At 38.2% G+C, this 23,522-nt stretch overlaps 1 protein-coding gene across 1 annotated transcript; it reads left to right on the top strand.

Annotated features, from left to right (window-relative positions):
• Window positions 1-12,845: 12,845 nt before the first annotated feature.
• On the top strand, window positions 12,846-15,616 carry LOC114840313 (gastrula zinc finger protein XlCGF17.1-like; the record flags this gene model as incomplete). The annotated part of the gene is made up of 4 exons (XM_034295656.1): window positions 12,846-12,969; window positions 14,583-14,762; window positions 14,835-15,086; window positions 15,255-15,616. Coding segments are annotated over exons 1-4 (918 nt in total), but the record flags the coding sequence as incomplete, so codon positions are not given.
• Between the last annotated feature and the right edge of the window lie 7,906 nt (window positions 15,617-23,522).

Raw genomic sequence — 23,522 nt, 5'->3', positions numbered from 1 at the left:
GAGTGTCCGCGCCTTTGGGGGGGGGGTACTGTAACGGCCCCAGCCTGAGGGGACTGTTCCACTTTGTGTTTTCTGTTTGTCCTTGACTTGTCTTGTCCTTGTATGGTCTTTCCTGTTCTTGTTTCAGTTCATCTGTATATTCCTTTCACCTGTGTTTAGCCCCCACCTGTTTCTGTTCTCCTCGTTAGTCTGTGTATTTAGTTCAGCCATTTTCTCCCTGTCCCTGTTCGGTCATTGTGCTTGTGTGCGTGTCATGTTTTCTGTACACCTGGAACTCCTGAACGTCTTGTAGTGCCCGGCACTCCGCTTTGCTTTCTATGTTTTTGTTTATTAAAAAGGAAACACACCGACATTCTGCGCCTGCTTCCGTCTCCCTTTCTAAAACGTGAAACTTTACTAGATTACATTTCTTTACTCATTGTAACAGAAATTATTAGGTGGAAATTAGTTTACAAAGACTGAAATAAGAAGAAAAGCTATTTGATTGACACATCCATACATGTTATAGGTTATTTTCACACTGTTGTGCTTAGCTAGCTAGCAAATACATTAGCTAACTGGCTAGGTAGTTAACTAGATGGCTTACATTAACTTTGCTCAGTCAGGTTTGTTCTGGATACCCATAATATTGATATCAAAGGCTGTGGGTACTTGTCAAAATTGGTATACAGCATTTTCATGTGAAGTTGCTGGCCACAATTAAAAGTTTTGTGTCCATCACATCACAATGTTTACGTTGGCTAAATTAGCTAGTGTAGCTACCTAGCCAAGCCAACCAAGACTTTAGCTTGGTAATATATATGAACATAATATTACAGCAGCTTGTAATGAGTTATGTCAGCAGTAAAAACTGAACATATCAATACCACTTAAGATAATTAGGTACGTATTAGTTAGCGAGTGTTGTGGAATTTCACATAGATATTGATAGATTAATAACACAAAGACACCTTAATTTACAAAGTATAGCTATGTCATTTAATAAGTTTTAACATGCTGCATGGAGAGAGTCCGCATGGAAGGAATCTCTCTCGAATGACCTGATCCCTCCTGCTTATATAGAATCTTTCATTGTAATCTTAACCAATGGAAGTAAAGACAATTACTCTACCATTGAAGGACTTCCTGAGGCCCAAATAAGGGCTTTACACAACGAGGCACCAAATCTTGCCAGACAGGGCAAGTGGTACACAACAGGAGGTACAGGAGGTAACACAGGGTCAGGATGAATATCTTTTGGGTATAAAGTGGGGAGCAGGTACAGGAGAATGGGGACAGTAGAAACAATGGACCTCTAACACCATGGCCTGATTGTCGCATTATTCAAGAGAGGCTTCTATACTGGGCATTTAACATATGGAAAGGATTCTAATTGACAGGCTAGATAAGTACAATTTCTCCCACACTAGCTATGATTTACATGCAGACATCAAGGTTTGCTGGCGGCTGCAGACCTCTTTGGTGCCAGTTCACATGCAGTTCAACAACGCATGATAGAAAACGAGTGAATACAGTACTACAGGTGTGCAAAGGGACTAGTGTGATGGCAATTCCATCACTTAATACTTAAAGGACTAAGAAACAGAGACAAAATTATCTTGGCCCAATTAACAGTTTATTAATTATTTGAAACTCGTCAATCACTTACAAACATAATCGTCCGAGGAGTCTCTGACTCGATAAAGGTCATTCAGCAGTATATATTACCTAGAAAAGGGTTGTGGTAAGTTGTTGCCCATCTGTCTTGTGTCAAGTTTTACCCAAAGGGCGGGCTGTCCCCCCACCTTATCCTTCCTGCCATAATGTTTGCTATTGTGTTTACCTAAAGGGGCCAACTGACCTTACTACCCCCCAAGGACCACATTCTGAAGGAACAGAGAACTGACACCCTTCTTTGTCTAGGCAGGAGGACATGGCCCAAATACCTAATAATCCTCTGATATTATACAGACATGTGTGTCACAATCAAAGAAAATATCTACATACCACCCAATGGAAAGACAGACATTTCTCAAATCCAAATTTCCATAACACTAGCTAACTTATATGACCAAGAATCTAGTTCAGCCGGCCCGCAATAGAACGTGTCCCCCACGTGAAAGACAGTGTCGTTAACCACTACACCACAGAGCTGTACATTTTACAGGTGTCAGTATCGCCTCTTGTATCTATCCTGAACAAATACTCTTTTGCCACTGGCCGTTTTAACAGCTAATTGGCCATTCATGAATGACATTGATACTGTTAAACTGACTAACGTTTCTTACTAAGTTTACATCCACTACAAATAGCTTTTATGAAATGTATGGGCTTTATCAGTATCTAATGTACTGTCTGAACTTCACATTGCTAAAACTATTTTATTTCATGGCATAATAACATACTTTTTTCTTTCATTTGTGAATAACATTGATACAATAACTATCAATAAGGTTGACGATAACTAACTTTTTCTACCAGAAATAGTCGCAATACTGTATAACCATAAACAGTTTTATTCTGGCCCACAAATAAAATTAATAAATGTCGTTGCTCTCAATAGATCCGAACTTGGGTCTTCCATGTGTGCAGCATTGTGTTTAACCACACACCACGGTACTACACGTTTCATCAGTCGCTAGACACCATTGAGCATTGCGTTAAACTGACTAATGTTTCTGAGGTTTACCTCCACCACAAATAGCATCTATGAACTGTATGGCTTTTTCCACTGGCAGTTTGAGCAGCTTATTAGCCAGTTTATTACTAGTATCTTCTAACTTCTCAGGAATAATCATAATAATTGAGCAATTTCTAGCAAGACTGAAGGTAAACTTTTCCATGCCAGAAACAGTCGCAATATAACCGTGAACTGTTTTAGTTAAGGCTTACTATAAAGAAACTACTGAATCTTGTAGCCAGCTAAGTGGTTGTATATCCTGACCCAAAATGCATGCACGGATGGGTACTTCAAAAATCCACCAGAAACAGTCACAATATAAACTTAAACTGTTTTATTTCAGGCTTACTGTAATGTAGATACAGAATTTTTTTGCCAGGGACGTTTTCGTCCATACGGAATAAATCATAATGCGTACTTTGCTTTGACTGTTAGGAGATACGAACGAGGGATAGTTTGCAGGTCCGCTTCTCTAACCACTACGCTATTTAACAAGGTCAGTCAGTCACTCAGACAGTTGGAGACATTCGCTCTTCTTGGCCGGCTTACGGCCTGGCAAAAATCAGTCTTGTTATACAGAGGAGAAAAAGATCCAGACCAACACCGCAACACTGGAGACAGAGACCCAAGTTTTGTTATTTTAGCTGATTACCAAAATATATTCCTGTTACATTAAAATAATTAATATAGGCTTAAAATGCAGTTCCTCTGCTTTTATTTGAGGCTATCCACATCCAAATTGCAGGAAGCCGTTTAGGAATTACTGCTCCCTCTTTCTCAAGGCATCAAAAGTAATTGGACAACTGACTCAAAAGCTGTTTCATGGACAGTTGTGGGCAATTCCTTTGTTATTTCTTCATCAATTATGCAGGTGAAAGGTCTGGAGTTGATTCCAGGTGTGGCATTCCCATTTGGAAGTTGTTGCTTTGAACCCACAACATGCAGTCAAAGGAGCTCTCAATGCAAGTGAAACAGGCCATCCTTAGGCTGAAATATAAAATCCATCAAAGAGATAGCAGGAATATTAGGAGTGGCCAGATCAACAGTTTGGTACATTCTTAGATAAAAATAACGCATTGGTGAGCTCTGTAACACAAAAAGGCCTGGACGTCCCGGGAAGACAACAGTGGTGGATGATCGTAACATCCTTTCCACAGTAAAGAAACACAATTTCACAACTTCCAGCCAAGTAAAGAACACACTCCAGGAGGTAGGCATATCATTAGCCAAGTCAACCATAAAGAGAAGACTTCACAAGAGCAAATAAAGAGGGTTCACCACAAGGTACAAACCATTCATAAGCCTCAATAGTAGAAAGGCCAGATTAGATTTTGCCAAAAAACATCTAAAAAATCCAGCTCAGTTCTGGAACAGCATTATTTGGACAGATTAACTAAGACAAACTAAGATCAACCTGTACCAGAATTATGGGAAGAAAAAAGTATGAAGAAGGTTTGGATGGCTCATGATCGGAAGAATACCACATCATCTGTAAAACACGGTGGAGGCAGTGTGATGGCATGGGCATGCATGGCTTCTAATGGCACTGGGTCACTAGTGTTTATTGATGATGTGACAGAAGACAGAAGCAGTCAGATGAATTCTGAAGTGTATTGGGATATATTGTCTAAACAGATTCAGCCATATTCCGCCAAGTTGACTGGACGGCACTACACTTTACAGATGGACATAGACCCAAAACATACTGCGGAAATGTAGTGAAGGGTATTATAGAGAGGTTGGACAAACCACTTAGAAGGTTACCAGGGGACAGCTAGGGAAACGAGTGCAAGGGAACGGAACCTTAGTGATAAATAAATATAAATATATAATCTGACTTCATATTGTTTATAAATACATTTCATCGTAAATGACTTTGTTGGAAGTCCTAGTAAAGGTTAGCTACTCCTTTCATCTCAAGCCTAACAATAAATGACGTATTTCTTGTCCATTTTGGACCACCCAGACTGCTCAGAGACCCAGAACTCAGGGATGTCAAGTCTGGTCAGTTGGACTTACGTATGTGTGTGTGATTATCAGTAGCCTTACGAGCTTGAGTGTAAAGATGACGGAGGAATGACATAGTAATCTATATTCCAAAGTAATACAATTTATTCCAATTAAGTAATAAAGTTACAATACAAAATATAGTTACATGCCAACACAATTCTGCATCATCCCAACTAGTCTTAAAGACTACTAAGTTTACCATAAGACACACTATAGCATGAAGGTGTTCTAGGAGCTTGTGATAACGATAGACTCCTAAATATGACTACAACACAATGTGTTAGGAGGTCTCTTTAACGATGACAAACTCAAATAACTTTGTAGAGACATGGCTCTTCATCCTAAAATCAGACATATCTAAAACACTCCCCTAATAGTCATTAGCATTACTTTACTTTGGTAAACACAATGAACACAAAGGACAGGAACTGTCCCTCTTAATCAATGCAAAATTATAGAATGGACGGGGCGTTTCCGCCCGTTGTTATCAGGAATGCAACAAGGACAAACATTTCTACAATGTTCTTGTGAAGTTTAATCCATTACCCGTACAGTACAATAAAGCATATCAGACTATTCAGCCCTTTATGGGGAACAGGGAAAATCCAAACACTACAGATAAATATCCAAAATATCATGAATTTAGTTACATTCCAGTTTTCTTAGTGTTTCACACCTCTCCAGGTGAGCTCAGGAGGGTGGGGCTGATGGTCCACACCTGAGGTTCCAGATCTTTAGAGATGCAAATGTTATTCAAATGTGATTAACATCACCAAGGGTGTTGGGAGACTTGGTGGGGCCAGATACACCTCTTCATCAAATACACTTCCTCTCTTCCTCAACAGACATTTCTCATTACAATACAAAAGCAACCCAGGAGTTTTTTAAGGCAAAAAAGTGGAATTTTCTGCTATGGCCAAGTCAATCACCTTAACACAACCTGATCGAGCATGCATTGCATTTGCTGAACACAAAACTGAAGGCAGAAAGACCCATGAACAAGCAACAACTGAAGACAGCTGCAATAAAGGTCTGGCAAAGCATCACAAAGGAGGAAACCCAGTGTTTGGTGATGTCCATGCATTCCAGACTTAAAGCAGTCATTGCCTGCAAAGGATTCTCATCAAATTATTGGAAATGAAAATCTTATATGTTTGTGTTAATTTGTCCAATTACATTTGAGCCCCTGAAATAAGTGGACTGTGTAGGAAAATGGTTGCAATTCCTAAACGTTTCATAAAATCTTTCTGTTCAACCCCTTGAATTGAAGCTGAAGGTCTGAACTTCAATTGCATCTCGGTTATTTCATTTCAAATCCATTGTGGTAATTTTTTAAAGATAAAATTATTAAAATTGTGTCAGTGTCCAAATATTTCTGGAGCTAACTATATTTTCCAAATAGTTAGAAAAGTAATAAAATGTTCAGGTACCAATCAACACTTATCTTACGATACTGTTAATTATTATTAAATGTGTTTGTCAATTTAAATGTAAGTTAGAAATAAAAAGTATATTCACCTATCAAATTTGTGCTCAGGGCAGCAGAGGTACAGCATTAATCACAGTAGATTAATATATGACAGTAATCTGTCTGGTAGCGTTTTACCTGTTTCATGTATTTTGTTGTTTTGGGAAATATTGTAAATATAAGCCACCTCATTCTAATCATTCTCCTTCTGTTTCATGTATTTTGTTGTGTTGGGTAATATTGTAAATATAAGCCACCTCATTCTAATCATTCTCCTTCTGTTTCATGTATTTTGTTGTGTTGGGTAATATTGTAAATATAAGCAACCTCATTCTAATCATTCTCCTTCTGTTTCATGTATTTTGTTGTGTTGGGTAATATTGTAAATATAAGCCACCTCATTCTAATCATTCTCCTTCTGTTTCATGTATTATGTTGTGTTGGGTAATATTGTAAATATAAGCCACCTCATTCTAATCATTCTCCTTCTGTTTCATGTATTTTGTTGTGTTGGGTAATATTGTAAATATAAGCCACCTCATTCTAATCATTCTCCTTCTGTTTCATGTATTTTGTTGTGTTGGGTAATATTGTAAATATAAGCCACCTCATTCTAATCATTCTCCTTCTGTTTCATGTATTTTGTTGTGTTGGGTAATATTGTAAATATAAGCCACCTCATTCTAATCATTCTCCTTCTGTTTCATGTATTATGTTGTGTTGGGTAATATTGTAAATATAAGCCACCTCATTCTAATCATTCTCCTTCTGTTTCATGTATTATGTTGTGTTGGGTAATATTGTAAATATAAGCATGCTCATTATAATCAGTCACCCTCTGTTCTTGATTTAAGTGTGTTGAAACTCAACAAGATTGTCGATGGGGGGGGGGTATTTTTTGATGTACAACTATAAATTGGTATTGAGTTAGGATGGTATAAACATGTGAAACAAAGTTGTTTTGTTGTCTATCTTAAACCACAGAGACACTGTTAGTAAGGTAATACTAGTAATGTACTTTATTATTATGCATATTATTATGTAATATTCATAGTCAACAATATTACAAAATGTTTAGTTGGGAAACAGTTTGTTTTACCACAACAATACCAATACCAAGTAATACAGGGCCAGAATCACTGAAATCGATACCAATACTGAATCATTTTATTATTAAATGCTTCTTATGTACTTTCATTTATGGGAAAGCAGTGTGTCATCATTTATGAAGTAAAGGCATAATCAATAGGCTAAATCTGAATACATTTTTATGACCACAGAAATGATTTGCATTCAATGTCAGGTTAGTGGTAGAGTTATTTTGCTTTCCACTGCTAATTCCTTAAATACATGCATGTTAAAACACATTACCTTTTTTTTGTAATATGAATGTACATATTTCAGAGTTTTTTCATTTCCATTAAAATAGTAACTTAGATATATTTCAATGGGCTGAATCTATTTGACTGTCTGAATCTATATTTAATCAGTCTGCTAAAGTAACAGCTAATAATGACCAATTGCAGTACTATATATACCTGGATACTCATTGCCTCTCTGAAATGACTGCCAGTGAACTCTGTCTGTGTCGTGGGTCAATCTGAGGCATTTGCAGCTCATATTTCTCTTTCTCGTGGGTTTTCATACGTTGAAACAAACTGGTGGTGTTGGCACAGTAGCAAACAACTGCCCTAGCTATATACATCGCAGTTCTCGATGTTTTCATGTACAGCTGTAAAATATCTCCACACGATGCTCCTCTTTCTTTCAAGCAGTGGCATTCGCGCATGCAATGATTGGCCTGTTTCTCGGATTGGCGGTTGGCGCCGGTATTTAGGGTGCGCGATGCGCTCAGACATATTTTCGTTCTATGAATGACCAGTAACAAGCCAGAGTATTGCTGGAGAACCACTTTTCATGACTACTGAACTTTTTTTGCAGTGAGCAGTTGATTTAGTTTTCCAGACATCAGTAATTTTTCCTGAAATACCAACATAAATAAATTTTGCTAAAATGGTAAGTGGTTTTAGGAGAATATTTTTCTGTGTCTTTGTTCAGTTCGATAAAAAATACTGCGTTGTAACTGTTCTGTGCTATGCACCTCCAACTTGCTAAAATATCGAGTCCAACTAACTGTACTGTACGGATACGGATTCAATTTATTATACGTCCCTGTTCGTTGTCGTTTTGTGACATAATGCGTTTTATGAAGAACGTTAGGAAAGGGTTTAAATATTTTTTCCTTAACATTATGCAGGGAATTATCTGAAACAGTACAGCATTTTTGGTTTAATGAAGAACAATAGAACGCATTCAAATACACCCGCGCCTGTAAAACGACCAAAGAACGCTAGTTGAGCTGGAACTCTTGAGGCCACAGCAATTGAATCGAAACGAACCTCCGCTGAGCCTCTTCTGACCAGAATTAAGCTTACATTCAATATTACCACTTCCTCAGTTCATGACGAAACGAGAAATTGGTATTGGAAGTAAACATCTGGGGCCTAATGTTTCAATCACAATTCTGGCGTTTGTGGAATCCTACGATTTGCGTGAGCACAAAATTTAGACTGGCGTTACGCCACACATAGGCATGTTTCCGTTGATCAATCTGACCAGTGACACCGACGGGAGGGGTCAACCGGGCCTGTGCCTTTGCATTTGGTTGGCTTACATATAATTATTCCAATACCAGAAAAGCTGGTATTGGAATGTCAACTGAAACACATTAGAAAAATCTTATCAATAGAAATGAATAGCCTACAGTAATGCGCAAACGGTTTCCTGCAAAATCGTAGACTTAAATGCTGCAGATGTAGCAAGCGTCAAAACTGTTAGGACTACTGGGTTGTAAAACAGCCCTTTCAGTGGGCATATACATACAGTTTGAAAACAAAACGAAAAATAGCCCCATGTTCATGTGCGTAATATTAATTTATTTACAGATGCTCATTTTCACGACCTCTGTGTTTCTGAAAAAGCTAGAGCGTCAGTACACATGATGCTTACATTTAGTAATATGACGAAATGTACAATACATTTCAGAAATGACTTTTAATTAAAATTATCACTGAATGAAAATGAATAGAACATAAAATAGGTACGTCTATTCACCACAACTAGACTATAACAGCCAATAGGCATACCCCTCCCAATGGGGTAAAATGCCCCCTGGGTGTTTTTTTTTAACCCACAATTCTAAATCCTTCTATCAATGTAATCTATACCATTTAAAATAATTCAGTCTTGTTAGCAGTATTTAAGAGTTAACAAAACCAATGTTAACCATATATTGCATATTATAATATCCACAGGCAAAAAGCTATGTATAACATTTATTACAGATATTCAAATAACTTTCGATGACTATTTTTAAACGTTTGTTATCAGTGCAAAATTGATAAAAACTGGAATTCATTATCAGTGCCAATTGATAGGCCTATTATATTAGATGTTAATATATGCTCAGTAAGCTAGTGTATTGTACTAAAAACTACCAATATCTTGAACTTGTTATATTTCAGCACATTATAGTTTTGTTATATTTTACCAATATATTCTCAGGGATAAAATCCCCCTGGGGCATTTTGCCCCGATAAAGAGCAGGCGTTTCTCCCAAACATGGTCACCACAAAAACAGGATTGCTATAAATATCCACAGGCAAATGGCTATGTATAACATTTATTACAGATATTCAAATAACTTTTGATGAATATTTTTTAATGTTTTGTTATCAGTGCTAAACATTAAATCTATAATATTGAGCATCAAGTGGAATTCATTATCAGTGCCAGTTGATAGGCCTATTATATTAGATGTTAATAAATGCTCAGTAAACTGAGTTCTCTGAACAACTGGATTACTTCCTACTGACTTTTTCAGTTTAAAGGTTTCTGTACCAAATTTTAAGTTCTGCTTTTTTGATGTACCAAATAAGTATTGTCATGCAATAAAATTCAAATTATTTATTTAAAAATCATATAATGTGATTTTCTGGATTTTTAATCAGCTGAAGTGTACATATGATAAAACTTACACACCTCTACATGCATTGTAAGTAGGAAAACCTGCAAAATCGGCAGTGTATCAAATACTTGTTCTCCCCACTGTATGTACAGTGCAAACTGATCAGTTAATAAAGTGTAATTTTTAGACAGTGCAAATTGTTAACCTGTACTTTTCAAGTAATGTACATTTTTCGTCTCTTATATTTTTCGTCTCTTATATTACTCTATAAATCTATATTAATACTAGACAGTCATTCATATACAGGTCCGGGAAAATTAAGAGACCACTGCACCTTATTCTTTCCTTTCCAAAAAAGTTGGCAGTGGTCCCTTAATTGTAACCCTTCTGTTCCTCACTCAACCCATTCCATTTAGACTTTTTTGAAAAGGGAAGAAAAAGGCGCAATGGTCTTTTTAGTTTTTTCTGGTGCTGTATACAACAAATTATGTACATACTGACTATATTATATACCAAATTATTTTTGCTTATCTAACGAGAGGTTTGTCCAAATGAGACAAAGCTGCACAAACAAGCAATATCTTTTCCACTGTAGCCATACTGTCTCTGTCACATCGTTTGACCATGCGAGAGGTGTGTACCTGACTCTATCTCAGAATCAGAGTTTTATTGCCAAGTTTCACAACAAATTAGGAATTTATTCTGGTCTGTTAGTGCAGCAATTAGAATAAATAAAAATAAGAACAGTGTACTGAGCATAAAAAGACTTGACTGAGCATTGATAAATTACAAAAACATATTCAGGGCCTAAACCATTCAGTGATTTAGAGACTAAAAGCACCACTTTAAAATCTATTCTGTACCTGAATGGAAGCCAGTAGAAAGATTTAAAAAACGGAGTGGTGCTCTGTTCTCTTGGTCCTGGTTAACATCCTAGCAGCAGCATTCTGAATGAGCGGCAGTTGTTTTACAGTCTTTTTCGGGAGTCTAGTTAAGAGCTCATTAAATTATTCAACCCTACTAGAGATAAAAGCATGGATGTGACTTCTCTTGGTCTTTTTGGGACACCAAGCTCTTGATTCTGACAATTTTTTTAAGATGACATAATTCTGTTTTGAAAGTGAAAGGACTCCTCAGGATTGACTGGCGAGCCACTCAGGGCGATGTGGGGATGGGCAGCTGGGCTTCTCCTAAATTCCACTGTCATCTCCACTGTCCTTAGGTAATTGAGCTCCGGGGGTTCTGTCTCTTGAATAGTCTGATAACGTCCCTCTCCAGGATTGAAAGTTCCATTGTAGTGGCAGAGGTGGGGCTGACTGGCATGGGTGATTGTGTATGGGCCCTGATGTTGGGGGGCTGGTGCTGGACACACAGGGAGAAGGTATGTTGTCAGGACTGCACCTTTGTAGAAGTTATGTCGTTGTCAAGTCGCAGGTTATTAATGGAGTGGGGTAATTTAGGCTTGTAGTTGGTCATCTATTGGAGGCCTCTCCAAAACAGAAGCAGAGTCGTTGGCAGAAAACTGTTAAAATTTTTCTTCTTTCCCTGCTTTACCAAAGCTGTATTTAGCCTGTCTCTCTCCTTGCTCCTGTACACTACCTTTTCCAAACGCAGCCATCTGAGTTTGGCTGTGAACCAGGGTGCAGTGGGCCCTGGGTTCCTCCTGGTGCAGGACAATACCCGGCCTCATGTGTCCAGAGTGTGTAGGCAGTTCTTGGATCACGAATGCATTGATGCCATTGACTGGCCCTCACATTCCCCAAAACTGGACCCAATTGAGAACCTCTGGGTTGTTGTGCACTGGTATACGAAATGCCCGTGAGAGAGTCTGTCAGGAGCTTCTCTTAAATTACAACACTAACAGCTCAATATCATTATTAGTGACCGCAGAGAATTTGACTACATTTTCAATTTCAATTCTGTCATTGGCATCTGACCAGGAAATCAAATTGCTTTCAATATGATCTGCCAAATCCAACATGAATTACACTAGCCCTGCAGTTCCCATTGTATACCCATATATATGATTGAGGCCTACCTATTTCCGGTTGGTGTGTTTAAGTGTCCCGCCTTGACAGAATGACTGACAGGGCGGTAGAACATGAAATTGCATTGCGTTGTCGTTTTCATTAAGTTAGGAAGACAGTGTTAGAGCGTGAAAATTCAATTGCATAGGATGGTGCTGTTTCTCAATCTTCAGATATGAATTAACATGTGAATTTTGTTGACCACAAAGTGGATGTGTTTATCAGTACACGAAAATTCAAATGCAAATCACATAATTACAATTTCGTATTGATTCACATAATGCAGGCAAAAGTGGAAAAAATAAAAGGCTATTTCTCCCGACTGTACTATTCAGTAATGTATTGTACTATTCAGTAATGTATTTTACTATTCAGTAATGTATTTTACTATTCAGTAATGTATTGTACTATTCAGTAATGTATTTTACTATTCAGTAATGTATTTATCTGTCACTTGCCAAGGAAAAGATAAACCATGATATTAGTGAAAAGTATTTTCCCTCTATTCTGGGGTCAGGACACAGATCTGTTATGACCGATTGTTTATATTTTATTCCCATCAAACATCACTCATGTATGGCTCTTATTTGGTCTTTATTTTAATAGAGGGAGGACCAACCCAGCCTGCTACTCCCCTTGCACACTGAGCCCAAACAAGAGTCACTGGATTCTGATTGTAAAAGTGGAGCTCAGGGGGCACTGGTGGATTCAGAGATGACTTCCTTGAAGCTGGAAGACAAGAGTAAAACGCTGGGACTGAGGGTTACCATTAAAGATGAAGAGGAGGAGAAGAATGTGGTTATCATTAATAATGGAGAGGGAGATTTACTTAATCAAGGTAAGAACTGGTTTAATGCTGTCATTGTCAATGTGGTAATTTGTTGTTCTTACCAATGAAAGGTTAGATGATGTGTCATGTAATCTGTCAGTATTCTCCATATTGTTATACTATCTAATATAATCCTGCTTTTAGATTGAACAGCTGCTCAAAATAATATAATGGGTATATTTATGATTACCATGTGCCTTAGTTATGTATTAAACACATGTGATCCTTTCAGCAACATGGACTGTGATTCATTTATGGTTAGCTTCTGACCCTCTGCTCCCATTTTGGGTTGAGAGTTCCCTCAAATTCCAATTGAACCCCTGGCCATAAGGTAGATTACTTAAATAGTCAAAGACAAAGGGTCAAAGGAGAGGCATGACTGTTGTTCTTGTTGATATTCCCATTTCCAACTTGGGACAGAGCAGACTGTACTAGTAACGTGCTGTTACAGCCTGTTCACACATCAACAGCATACCGTCATTGAACACAGTACCACTCCATTTAACGGCAGGATTCACAGACAGGTGGCGAGTAAACAGGATTCAGAACATGAATGACCAGGCTACTTTACATTGTTATATTGAAAAAAGCTAACTCTCCACCCCTTAATCACAAGTCGTCAACTCGTTATCTTTGACAACCCTGGAAAAAATACAGAATATTTTAAAGGATGGGAAGGGTATTGTATATTGGGTATTGTATATTGGCCAGCAAATCACAGAGAGGGGGAGGCATGGTCAGCAGGGATTCCGAGGTATCATTGCACTATAGCAACACCCTCTGCCGGCTCTGCCATCACAAATGCTGACTTAGGTAGTCAGATACGTGTCCATAAATCCCTTGTGATGTCTGTCACACAGATGGGATTCCTGAAGTGGAGACACATGGAGAGAAACAACAGGAAGACTACAATGATAAGAAGTCTCACCCCTGTCCCCACTGTGGAAAACATTTCTCATCTTTATCACTGTTGAAAAGACACATTAACATACATACTAGAGATCCTTACTCTTGTTCTGACTGTGGGAAGTGTTTCATTAAATCATCTGCACTAACTAAACATCAGAGAGTGCACACAGGTGAGACGCCTTACTCCTGTTCTGACTGTGGGAAGTGTTTCATTAAATCATCTGCACTAACTAAACATCAGAGAGTGCACACAGGTGAGAAGCCTTACTCCTGTTCTGACTGTGGAAAGTGTTTCTCTCGATTAGATAACTTCAAAACTCACAAGTACATACACACTGGAGAGAAGCCTTACTCCTGTTCTGACTGTGGGAAGTGTTTCATTACATCATCAGATCTTATTATTCATCAGAGAGTGCACACAGGTGAGAAACCATTCTCCTGTTCTCATGGTGGGAAGAATTTCTCTGGATTAGGGAACTTTAAATCTCACCAGCGCATACATACTGGTGAGAAGCCTTTCTCCTGTTCCGACTGTGGGAAGAGTTTCTCTCAATTAGGTAGCCTTAAAGCTCACCAACGCATACATACTGGAGAGACGCCTTACTTAGCGAAGTATTTAATTAGCTCATCTGAACTAATTACCCATCAGAGAGTGCACACAGGTGAGAAGCCTTACTCCTGTTCTGACTGCAGGAAGAGTTTCTCTCAATTAGGTTACTTGAAATCTCACCAGCACATACATACTAGTGAGAAGCCGTACTCATGTTCTGACTGTGGGAAGCGTTTCCTTAGACCATCTCACCTTATTAGTCATCAGAGAATGCACACAGGTGAGAAACCTTACTCCTGTTCTCACTGTGGGAAGTGTTTTATTAGACCATCAGATCTTTCTAGTCATCAGAGAGTGCACACAAATGAGAGGCCTTACTCCTGTTTAGACTGTGGGAAGAGTTTCTTTCGAATAGGTAACTTGAATGCTCACCAGCGCATACATACTGGTGAGAAGCCTTACTCCTGTACTGACTGTGGGAAGTGTTTCATTAGACCATCTCAACTTACGAATCATCAGAGAATGCACACTGGTGAGAAACCTTTCTCCTGTTTAGACTGTGGGAAGTGTTTCATTAAATCATCTGACCTTATAACTCATCAAAGAGTGCACACAGGTGAGAAACCTTTCTCCTGTTCTGAATGTGGGAAGAGTTTCTCTCATGCAGGTAACTTTAAGGCTCACCAGCGCATACACAGTGGTGAGAAGCCTTACTCCTGTTCCTACTGTGGGAAAAGTTTCATTAGATCATCTCACCTTATTAGTCATCAGAGAAGGCACACAGGTGAGAAGCCTTACTCCTGTTTTCATTGTGTGAAGAGTTTCTCTCTGTTAGGTAGCCTTAAAGCTCACCAGCGCATACATACTAGAGAGATGCCTTACTTCTGTTCTGACTGTGGGAAGTGTTTCAGTAGATCATCTGAACTGATTAGTCATCAGAGAGTGCACACAGGTGAGAAGCCCTACTCCTGTTCTCATTGTGGGAAGAGTTTCTCTCAGTTATGTAGCCTTAAATCTCACCAGCGCATACATACTGGAGAGATGCCTCACTCCTGTTCTGACTGTGGGAAGTGTTTCATTAGATCATCTCAACTGATTAGTCATCAGAGAGTGCACACAGGTGAGAAGCCATACTCCTGTTCTGATTGTGGGAAGAGTTTCTCTCAGTTAGGTAACCTTAAAGCTCACCAGCGCATACACACTGGACAATAATATCAAACATTTCACACTGGAGATGAATGATCATTTTACAGACTTGACAGAGTGGATATGCAAGTGATGTACAACATAGTTTAACTGTCTGTTGTGGAAATGACCGCAAATGAAGAAGATGTCTGAATGCCCAGCGTGCCGCAATCCCGTCACTGTTGTAAATTATATTTTGAAGATAGATAACAGGCTATACTCCGGTCCATCCAAGTTTTTTTCAAAAGCTTAAGAGCTATGATCTGTTAAATACCTGCTTATTGAACCAAGTCGCAACAAAATTCCTTTCACAAATGTGATCCATAAACAATGGCCTGTTCATTATTTAGTCAAATATCAAATGTAATCCTCCACAACAAGCACACAGGTGTGATTTTTTTTTTTATTGCAACTGTTTCTGGCATGTAAAAGTTAATTTCGCTAGAAATTGCTAAATTCTTCTGATTATTCCTAAGAAGTGAGTAAATACTAGTAAGCCTATTACTGGCTAATAAGCTGTTCAAACAGCCAGTGGCAAAAGCTAACAGTTCATAGACGCCATTTGTCGTGGAAGTAAACTTAATAAGAAATGTTACATCATTCCTTGAAATAGCTTAGGCAGACTCGCTAGCAATTGATCAATTCCTAAGACTATTCATGTAAGTTAGTAGATACTGGTAAAGCCTATTACTGGCTAATACGCTCTTCAAACAGCCAGTGGCAAAAGCTAACAGTTCACAGATGCTATTTGTGTTTGAGGTAAACTTAGTAAGGAACGTTAGTCAGTTTAACTGTATCAATATCATTCATGAATGGCCAATTAGCTGTTAAAACAGCCACTGGCAAAAAGGGATTTGTTCAGAGACACGAGGCTATACTGACCCCCATCAAATGTAGAGCTCTGTGGTGTAGTAGTTAATGACGCTGCCTTTCACATGGGTTACCGGGGTTTGAATCTCAAGAGGGCAATGCTTTCTATTGTGGGCCTGCTGAACTAGGTTTACCTGGTTTCTTGTTGTTATAAAGGGATTGTTAATATTTTATTCCCATCAAATATCAGTCATGGATGTCACTGTTTAGTCTTTATTTTAACAGAGGGAGGAATATCACAGCCTGCTGCTCTCCTTCCACACTGAGCACAAACAAGAGTCACTGGATTCTGATTGTTACAGTGAAGCTGTTGTTCTTACCAATGAAAGGTTAGATGATGTGTCATGTAATCTGTCAGTATTCTCCATATTGTTATACTTATTTATTGTTGTCTCAGAACCACAAAAAATTTGTGCTGTCAAATGATTATAATAATGAATTGTTATTAATCGTATAAACTGTATGAATACGACCAGACCCAGGTGGTGGTGTGGTACTCTATGCAGAGCTTTGTTTATTATTCCAAAGGCAATGGTCAGACAGGCAAATGTCGATACACAACAGAGCAGAATGGCAAAGGCACAAAACAGGGTCAAGAATTAGCATGCTGGAAGGCTGTTCAGGACACAGGAAGGCTGTTCAGGACACAGGAAGGCTGGTGGGGACACAGGAAGGCTGGTGGGGACACAGGAAGGCTGGTGGGGACACAGGAAGGCTGTTCAGGACACAGGAAGGCTGTTCAGGACACAGGAAGGCTGGTGGGGACACAGGAAGGCTGTTCAAGACACAGGAAGGCTGGTGGGGACACAGGAAGGCTGTTCAGGACACAGGAAGGCTGGTCGGGACACAGGAAGGCTGGTCGGGACACAGGAAGGCTGTTCAGGACACAGGAAGGCTGGTCAGGACACAGGAAGTTAAGAGAACTATAGAACATCTTAATATGTCCTAGCAAAATACCAGGGAACAAACAGGATCGAACAGATTAATTTCAGAATGTGTTCAGATTTAGTCCTAAATAAACACTTTTCTGTTTAAAAAGCAGTTTGTTATGTTAAAGACATTTTTATTGTGTCCTTGTTTTCACATTGAATCAATACAGGAGCTGAATTTTCCCCAAGTTGGTCCATCAGAACAGCGTTTATCAGGCCATTACATGTCTCCTCTCAGAAGGTCACGACTGGCAGAATAAATCTACATCTAATTACTGGTCTGTGATCCAGTAGTTCTGCCATCTACCATTGTGCTCTTCATCAAGGCACCAAGTACAATGACAATTTAACTAAGATTCTGTATAAAACACCCATCAACCCCTCCCTCTGGAAAGCTACAGGCATGTTGTCCAACACTGAATCACACCTATGCTTTTGAATTGAAGGTATTGTACTTGACTCAAATGTACTTAGAATGAGGTTCACCGCCCATCTTTTGCTTAGTTTTACTTGCAGCCTGAATCATATTTTCTGTTGCTGTCAATATAAGAGCCAATCATGTCCCAGGGCGCCCCAATCATTGCCCATAGTAGTGGAGAAAGCTCAGTGGGAAACGCACAAATCTATGAATGCGAGCCAGAGCATGCATGAACTTCTTTAACCGTGCTAGTGAGGTAAGTTTATTGTCCACCTAACCAAACTTTTTATAATAAACTTCAGCGATAACTGAATTTACAATTTACCCCTCAATGTCCAAGTTTGTTAATCAAATTATGTTCAAATGGAGCTGCTAGCTACAGTTGTTTTTTGCATAAAAATAGCTTTGGGCTAACACCATAGCTGTAGCCTACTTCAGCTAGCGAATTTAATTCAGAGAGTTGAACCAAACATTTTAATAATAAATTAGGGGTGGGACAACATGAACATTTCATGCCATGATTTTCCTGGGCCAAATTATCCCAATTTACGATTTTATCCCGATTAATAACAATCCCAATAACAACTTTGGTTTCTAGCTCAAAACGGCTGATGGGATATTCTTCCATTACATAAATATTGTTCTTGTGCTTTTATAAAAGCCATTACAATTAAATAATATCAAAGATGTTTTTAATAATTAACTAATATTATAATAACATGTAAATATCTAAATGTACAGTGGGTATAAAAAGTCTACACACACCTGGTTCTTGTGACGTAAAAGAATGAGACAAAGATAAATCATGTCAGAACTTTTTCCACCTTTAATGTGACCTATAACGTGAATAATTCAATTGAAAAGCAAACTGAAATCTTTGAGGGGGAAAAATAAAAACCTGGTTACAGATTATAGGTCTTTTTGTAATTTAAGATTGCGTTCTTGCAATGGAGAGTTTGGAGAAAGTATACAATATATCCAATTAGTGAGATGCGCACCACTAGTTAAATAAAACAAGTAGTCAGGATGACTGGCAAGAGCTTTTTCAAGTCACTCTGCCGATCAGAGGTGAAAATAGATTTAATTTCTTACCGGTGCTGACCTGTGGGTGCATGAACTTCCGTGTTCATTTCATGTGCCTTAGCTAATGATAGGCCTATTTGATGTGTCAATTCTTCATAATAACTTTATAATTCATTATAACAATTCCCAGTTATGTTGTGTGCATCATGTGTAGTGCAGATCATGCAGATAGTCAGTGCTATTTTGGCCTGTGCAAAATATATTTAATTTTCTTTTCCTGTCTCTTTCAGGAGGAAAGGGTTAACAATTAGCCTAAAATATAAACTAAATCTTTATTAGAAAATCGAAAGAGATGTGTATAATACTGTATATCCTATTAATATTTTCTACAATTTGCAGTTTGTTAATTGTTTTTTGTGTGCTCTCTCATAGCTGCATTTCTAGGATAAATATAATTGATTATCCCGATCCCTGATTATCCCGATTATGGAATTTCTCCACTATTCTGTAAGTTTGCCCACTGACAAAAGATGATCAGTCTATAATTGTAATGGTTTATTTGAACAGTGAGAGACAGAATAACAACAAAACAATCAAAAAAAATAGTTTTGCATTTTAAAGAGTGAAAGAAATATTTGATCCCCTCTCAATCAGAAAGATTTCTGTCTCCCAGGTGTCTTTTATACAGGTAACGAGATGAGATTAGGGATGGATTATGAAACAATGGGCCCCTGGGCACAGCACCTTCAAAAGGCCCAACCATTGATTTTGAAAATAAGAATGATTTTATTTAAGGATAGTGATCATATGACAACATTTATTATCACATAGTTGTATGTTGCTTTTTTAAATCATAATGATAACAGAAATCATCCAAATGGCCCTGATCAAAAGTTTACATAGCCTTGAATGTTTGGCCTTGTTACAGACAGACAAGGTGGCAAAGTAATGGAACTTTATAAAGGTGGAAAATGATATAAAAAGATATCCAAAGCCTTGCAAATGCCAGTCAGTACTGTTCAATCACTTATTAAGAAGTGGGAAATACAGGGATCCCTTGATACCAAGTCAAGGTCAGGTAGACCAAGAAAGATTTCATCCAAAATTGCCAGAAGAATTGTTCAGGATACAAAGTAAAACCCACAGGTAACCTCATGAGAAATACAGGCTGCTCTGGAAAAAGATGGTGTTGTTGTTTCAATAAGCACAATACGACGATATTTAAACAAAAAGTAGCTGCATGGTCGAGTTGCCAGAAACAAGCCTTTCCTGCGTCAATGCCGCAACAAAGCCTGGCTACAATATGCCACCACCTTGACACGCCTCACATCTTCTGGAACACTGTAATTTGAAATGAAAAGACCAAAATAAAGCTTTATGGTCACAACCATAAGCTCTATGTTTGGAGAGGGGTCAACAAGGCCTATAGTGAACAGAATACCATCCCCTCTGTGAAGCATGGTGGTGGCTCACTGATGTGTTGGGGAGATGTGAGCTCTAAAGGCACAGGCAATCTTGTGAAAATGTATGGCAACATGAAAAACATCAGAAAAAACTGGCAGACAATTTACATTCTGCTGCACGAAACCTGCGCATGGGCTGATCTTTATCTCTTTATCCACTGATAATTTTCTCAATTGAAACCTTTATTAATTGCATAATCAACATAAATAAATAGATGATAAAAAATGTCTTTCAAATAAACAAGGAAAAAACTGAGGTCTTGGTTATTGGTACCAAACAGAGAAAATGACTGCATGTTTGCAGTAGTTAGACACAATATACATAAGCTAAAAATCAACATGTGATATTAGAATCTGACTTTTATCATTTGATAATCATAACAAAGGTGAGACCATTTCTCTGCGTGCCAGGTCTGTCAAACTATTTTTTTATCCTGATGTTTTACAGTTGAATCACTTTGAAATGAATTGAATGTACAAACTGCAACAATAAAGTTTGATATGAAGTCACTCCTGTATACAAAGAACAAATATCAAAGATCTAGTAGGATTGGAAGAATGTGGCAAAGGTTCCCCGGTAGTTAAGAGATCAGATAAATCAATAATATTGTTTGTTTGCAGAGTTACAGCTGTGATAGAGGAATATTTTGTTAATTTCTTTAGTTTTTTCCAATGTATTTCATTTTCCTTGTGTTGTATGTAGAAGATTATAACTTTCTGTTCATTGTTTATTTGGATCCTTATTCATTCCTGCCAAAGCAGCAGATCTTCCAGGGGTCTTTTACCAGGTTAAATAAATAATCATATGTTCTTACAGTAGAGATTTTACACTGTTATATTAACTTTCTATTGTTGGTGACACAAAACAACACTTCAACACAACTCATGGTCACTGGTCCTAAACAAATGTTTAGTGTTTTGAATATCATTGTTGTGAAATGTTTATTACCTTTGTAGCTATAAATTAACTCTTGAAATCAGCTGACTTATATAAACATTCTATTAATTTCTTTCTTTTTGTCATCTATCTGAATAGTTTGTAAATGGGGACTGATTAAACTCTATACTCTGAATGATTTGTTGTTTTCATTCATTTAACAGATATCACAACATGAAGCTGTCAGAGTTACTCAGGGAAGTGTAATAAATAACTGACAATTATATATGTAAACAGATATTTTATAGCTCTAATGAGTATCAACATGCATCACTCAGTTTAAAGCTTGGATGCTCATTTTAGATTAGTGTTAACAGTTTAGAGTGTAACTACTAGTTATTACACAAGGTTTATCTAGTTAAAATGTTAGTTAAGTGTAACATAAGGGGGTACTTGTGACTGTTTACTAACAGTAAAATACTTGAAGTATGTCTTTTCTTTAAACTGATTTTCACAATTGGAATTGTCCAGTGTAAGTACACAGATCTCCAGATTTTCTCTCAAATCCCCTGGTGAAATTAAATACTATTTCAATGAATCACTCTTGATTAACATTCATAATAGCTTTCTAGAAAGGAGTACATCCTTTATCAATGCTGTTCCCCTGCTGTGCCCCCCAACTTGCTTGCTTGATCTCCTTCCACACCTGGTTGGTCCAGTAATTTACACAAGCTGTTTTACAGCAATCTTTCTGTTTTGGTGGATTTTCAGTTTGGGTAAATACCCTCACCTAAAGGATTATTAGGAACACCATACCAATACTGTGTTTGACCCCCTTTCGCCTTCAGAACTGCCTTAATTCTACATGGCATTGATTCAACAAGGTGCTGAAAGCATTCTTTAGAAATGTTGGCCCATATTGATAGGATAGCATCTTGCAATTGATGGAGATTTGTGGGATGCACATCCAGGGCACGAAGCTCCCATTCCACCACATCCCAAAGATGCTCTATTGGGTTGAGATCTGGTGACTGTGGGGGCCATTTCAGTACAGTAAACTCATTGTCATGTTCAAGAAACCAATTTGAAATGATTCGAGCTTTGTGACATGGTGTATTATCCTGCTGGAAGTAGCCATCAGAGGATGGGTACATGGTGGTCATAAAGGGATGGACATGGTCAGAAACAATGCTCAGGTAGGCCGTGGCATTTAAACAATGCCCAATTGGCACTAAGGGGCCTAAAGTGTGCCAAGAAAACATCCCCCACACCATTACACCACCACCACCAGCCTGCACAGTGGTAACAAGGCATGATGGAGCCAAGTTCTCATTCTGTTTACGCCAAATTCTGACTCTACCATCTGAATGTCTCAACAGAAATCAAGACTCATCAGACCAGACAACATTTTTCCAGTCTTCAACTGTCCAATTTTGGTGAGCTCATGCAAATTGTAGCCTCTTTTTCCTATTTGTAGTGGAGATGAGTGGTACCCGGTGGGGTCTTCTGCTGTTGTAGCCCATCTGCCTTAAGGTTGTGTGTGCTGTGTCCTCACAAATGCTTTGCTGCATACCTCTGTTGTAACGAGTGGTTATTTCAGTCAAAGTTGCTCTTCCATCAGCTTGAATCAGTCGGCCCATTCTCCTCTGACCTCTAGCATCAACAAGGCTTTTTCACCCACAGGACTGCCGCATACTGGATGTTTTTCCCTTTTCACACCATTCTTTGTAAACCCTAGAAATGTTTGTGCGTGAAAATCCCAGTAACTGAGCAGATTGTGAAATACTCAGACCGGCCCGTCTGGCACCAACAACCATGCCACGCTCAAAATTGCTTAAATCACCTTTCTTTCCCATTCTGACATTCAGTTTGGAGTTCAGGAGATTGTCTTGACCAGGACCACACCCCTAAATGCATTGAAGCAACTGCCATGTGATTGGTTGTTTAGATAATTGCATTAATGAGAAATTGAACAGGTGTTCCTAATAATCCTTTAGGTGAGTGTATATTGTTTTGGTTTTCTCATTGTGTCTGGGCTACGTCCTATCAGGATAGCACTTTTTTTAGCTATTTTTTTTCAACTTTATTCCAAGTTTAAAATATTCAATACTAGGCTGGAAATTTTTTACAAGCTTTGATTAAATCAAACATTTTGACCTAGTCTTCAAAATCCTGCAAACTTTGAAAAACGCAATTATATCTCAGTAACTTTCAAAATCTGATGATAGAAACATAATTCTAAATTCAAAAGATTCTACATGTGGCTGTACAACTTTTTACAAACTTTGATTTAATCCACACAAAAAATCACACTGGGATTTTAGAAACATTTCGTAAC

This window comes from Esox lucius, chromosome 11 (assembly GCF_011004845.1).
Source record: "Esox lucius isolate fEsoLuc1 chromosome 11, fEsoLuc1.pri, whole genome shotgun sequence".
NCBI lineage: Eukaryota > Metazoa > Chordata > Actinopteri > Esociformes > Esocidae > Esox > Esox lucius.
This window is presented reverse-complemented; position numbering and strand designations above follow the sequence as displayed.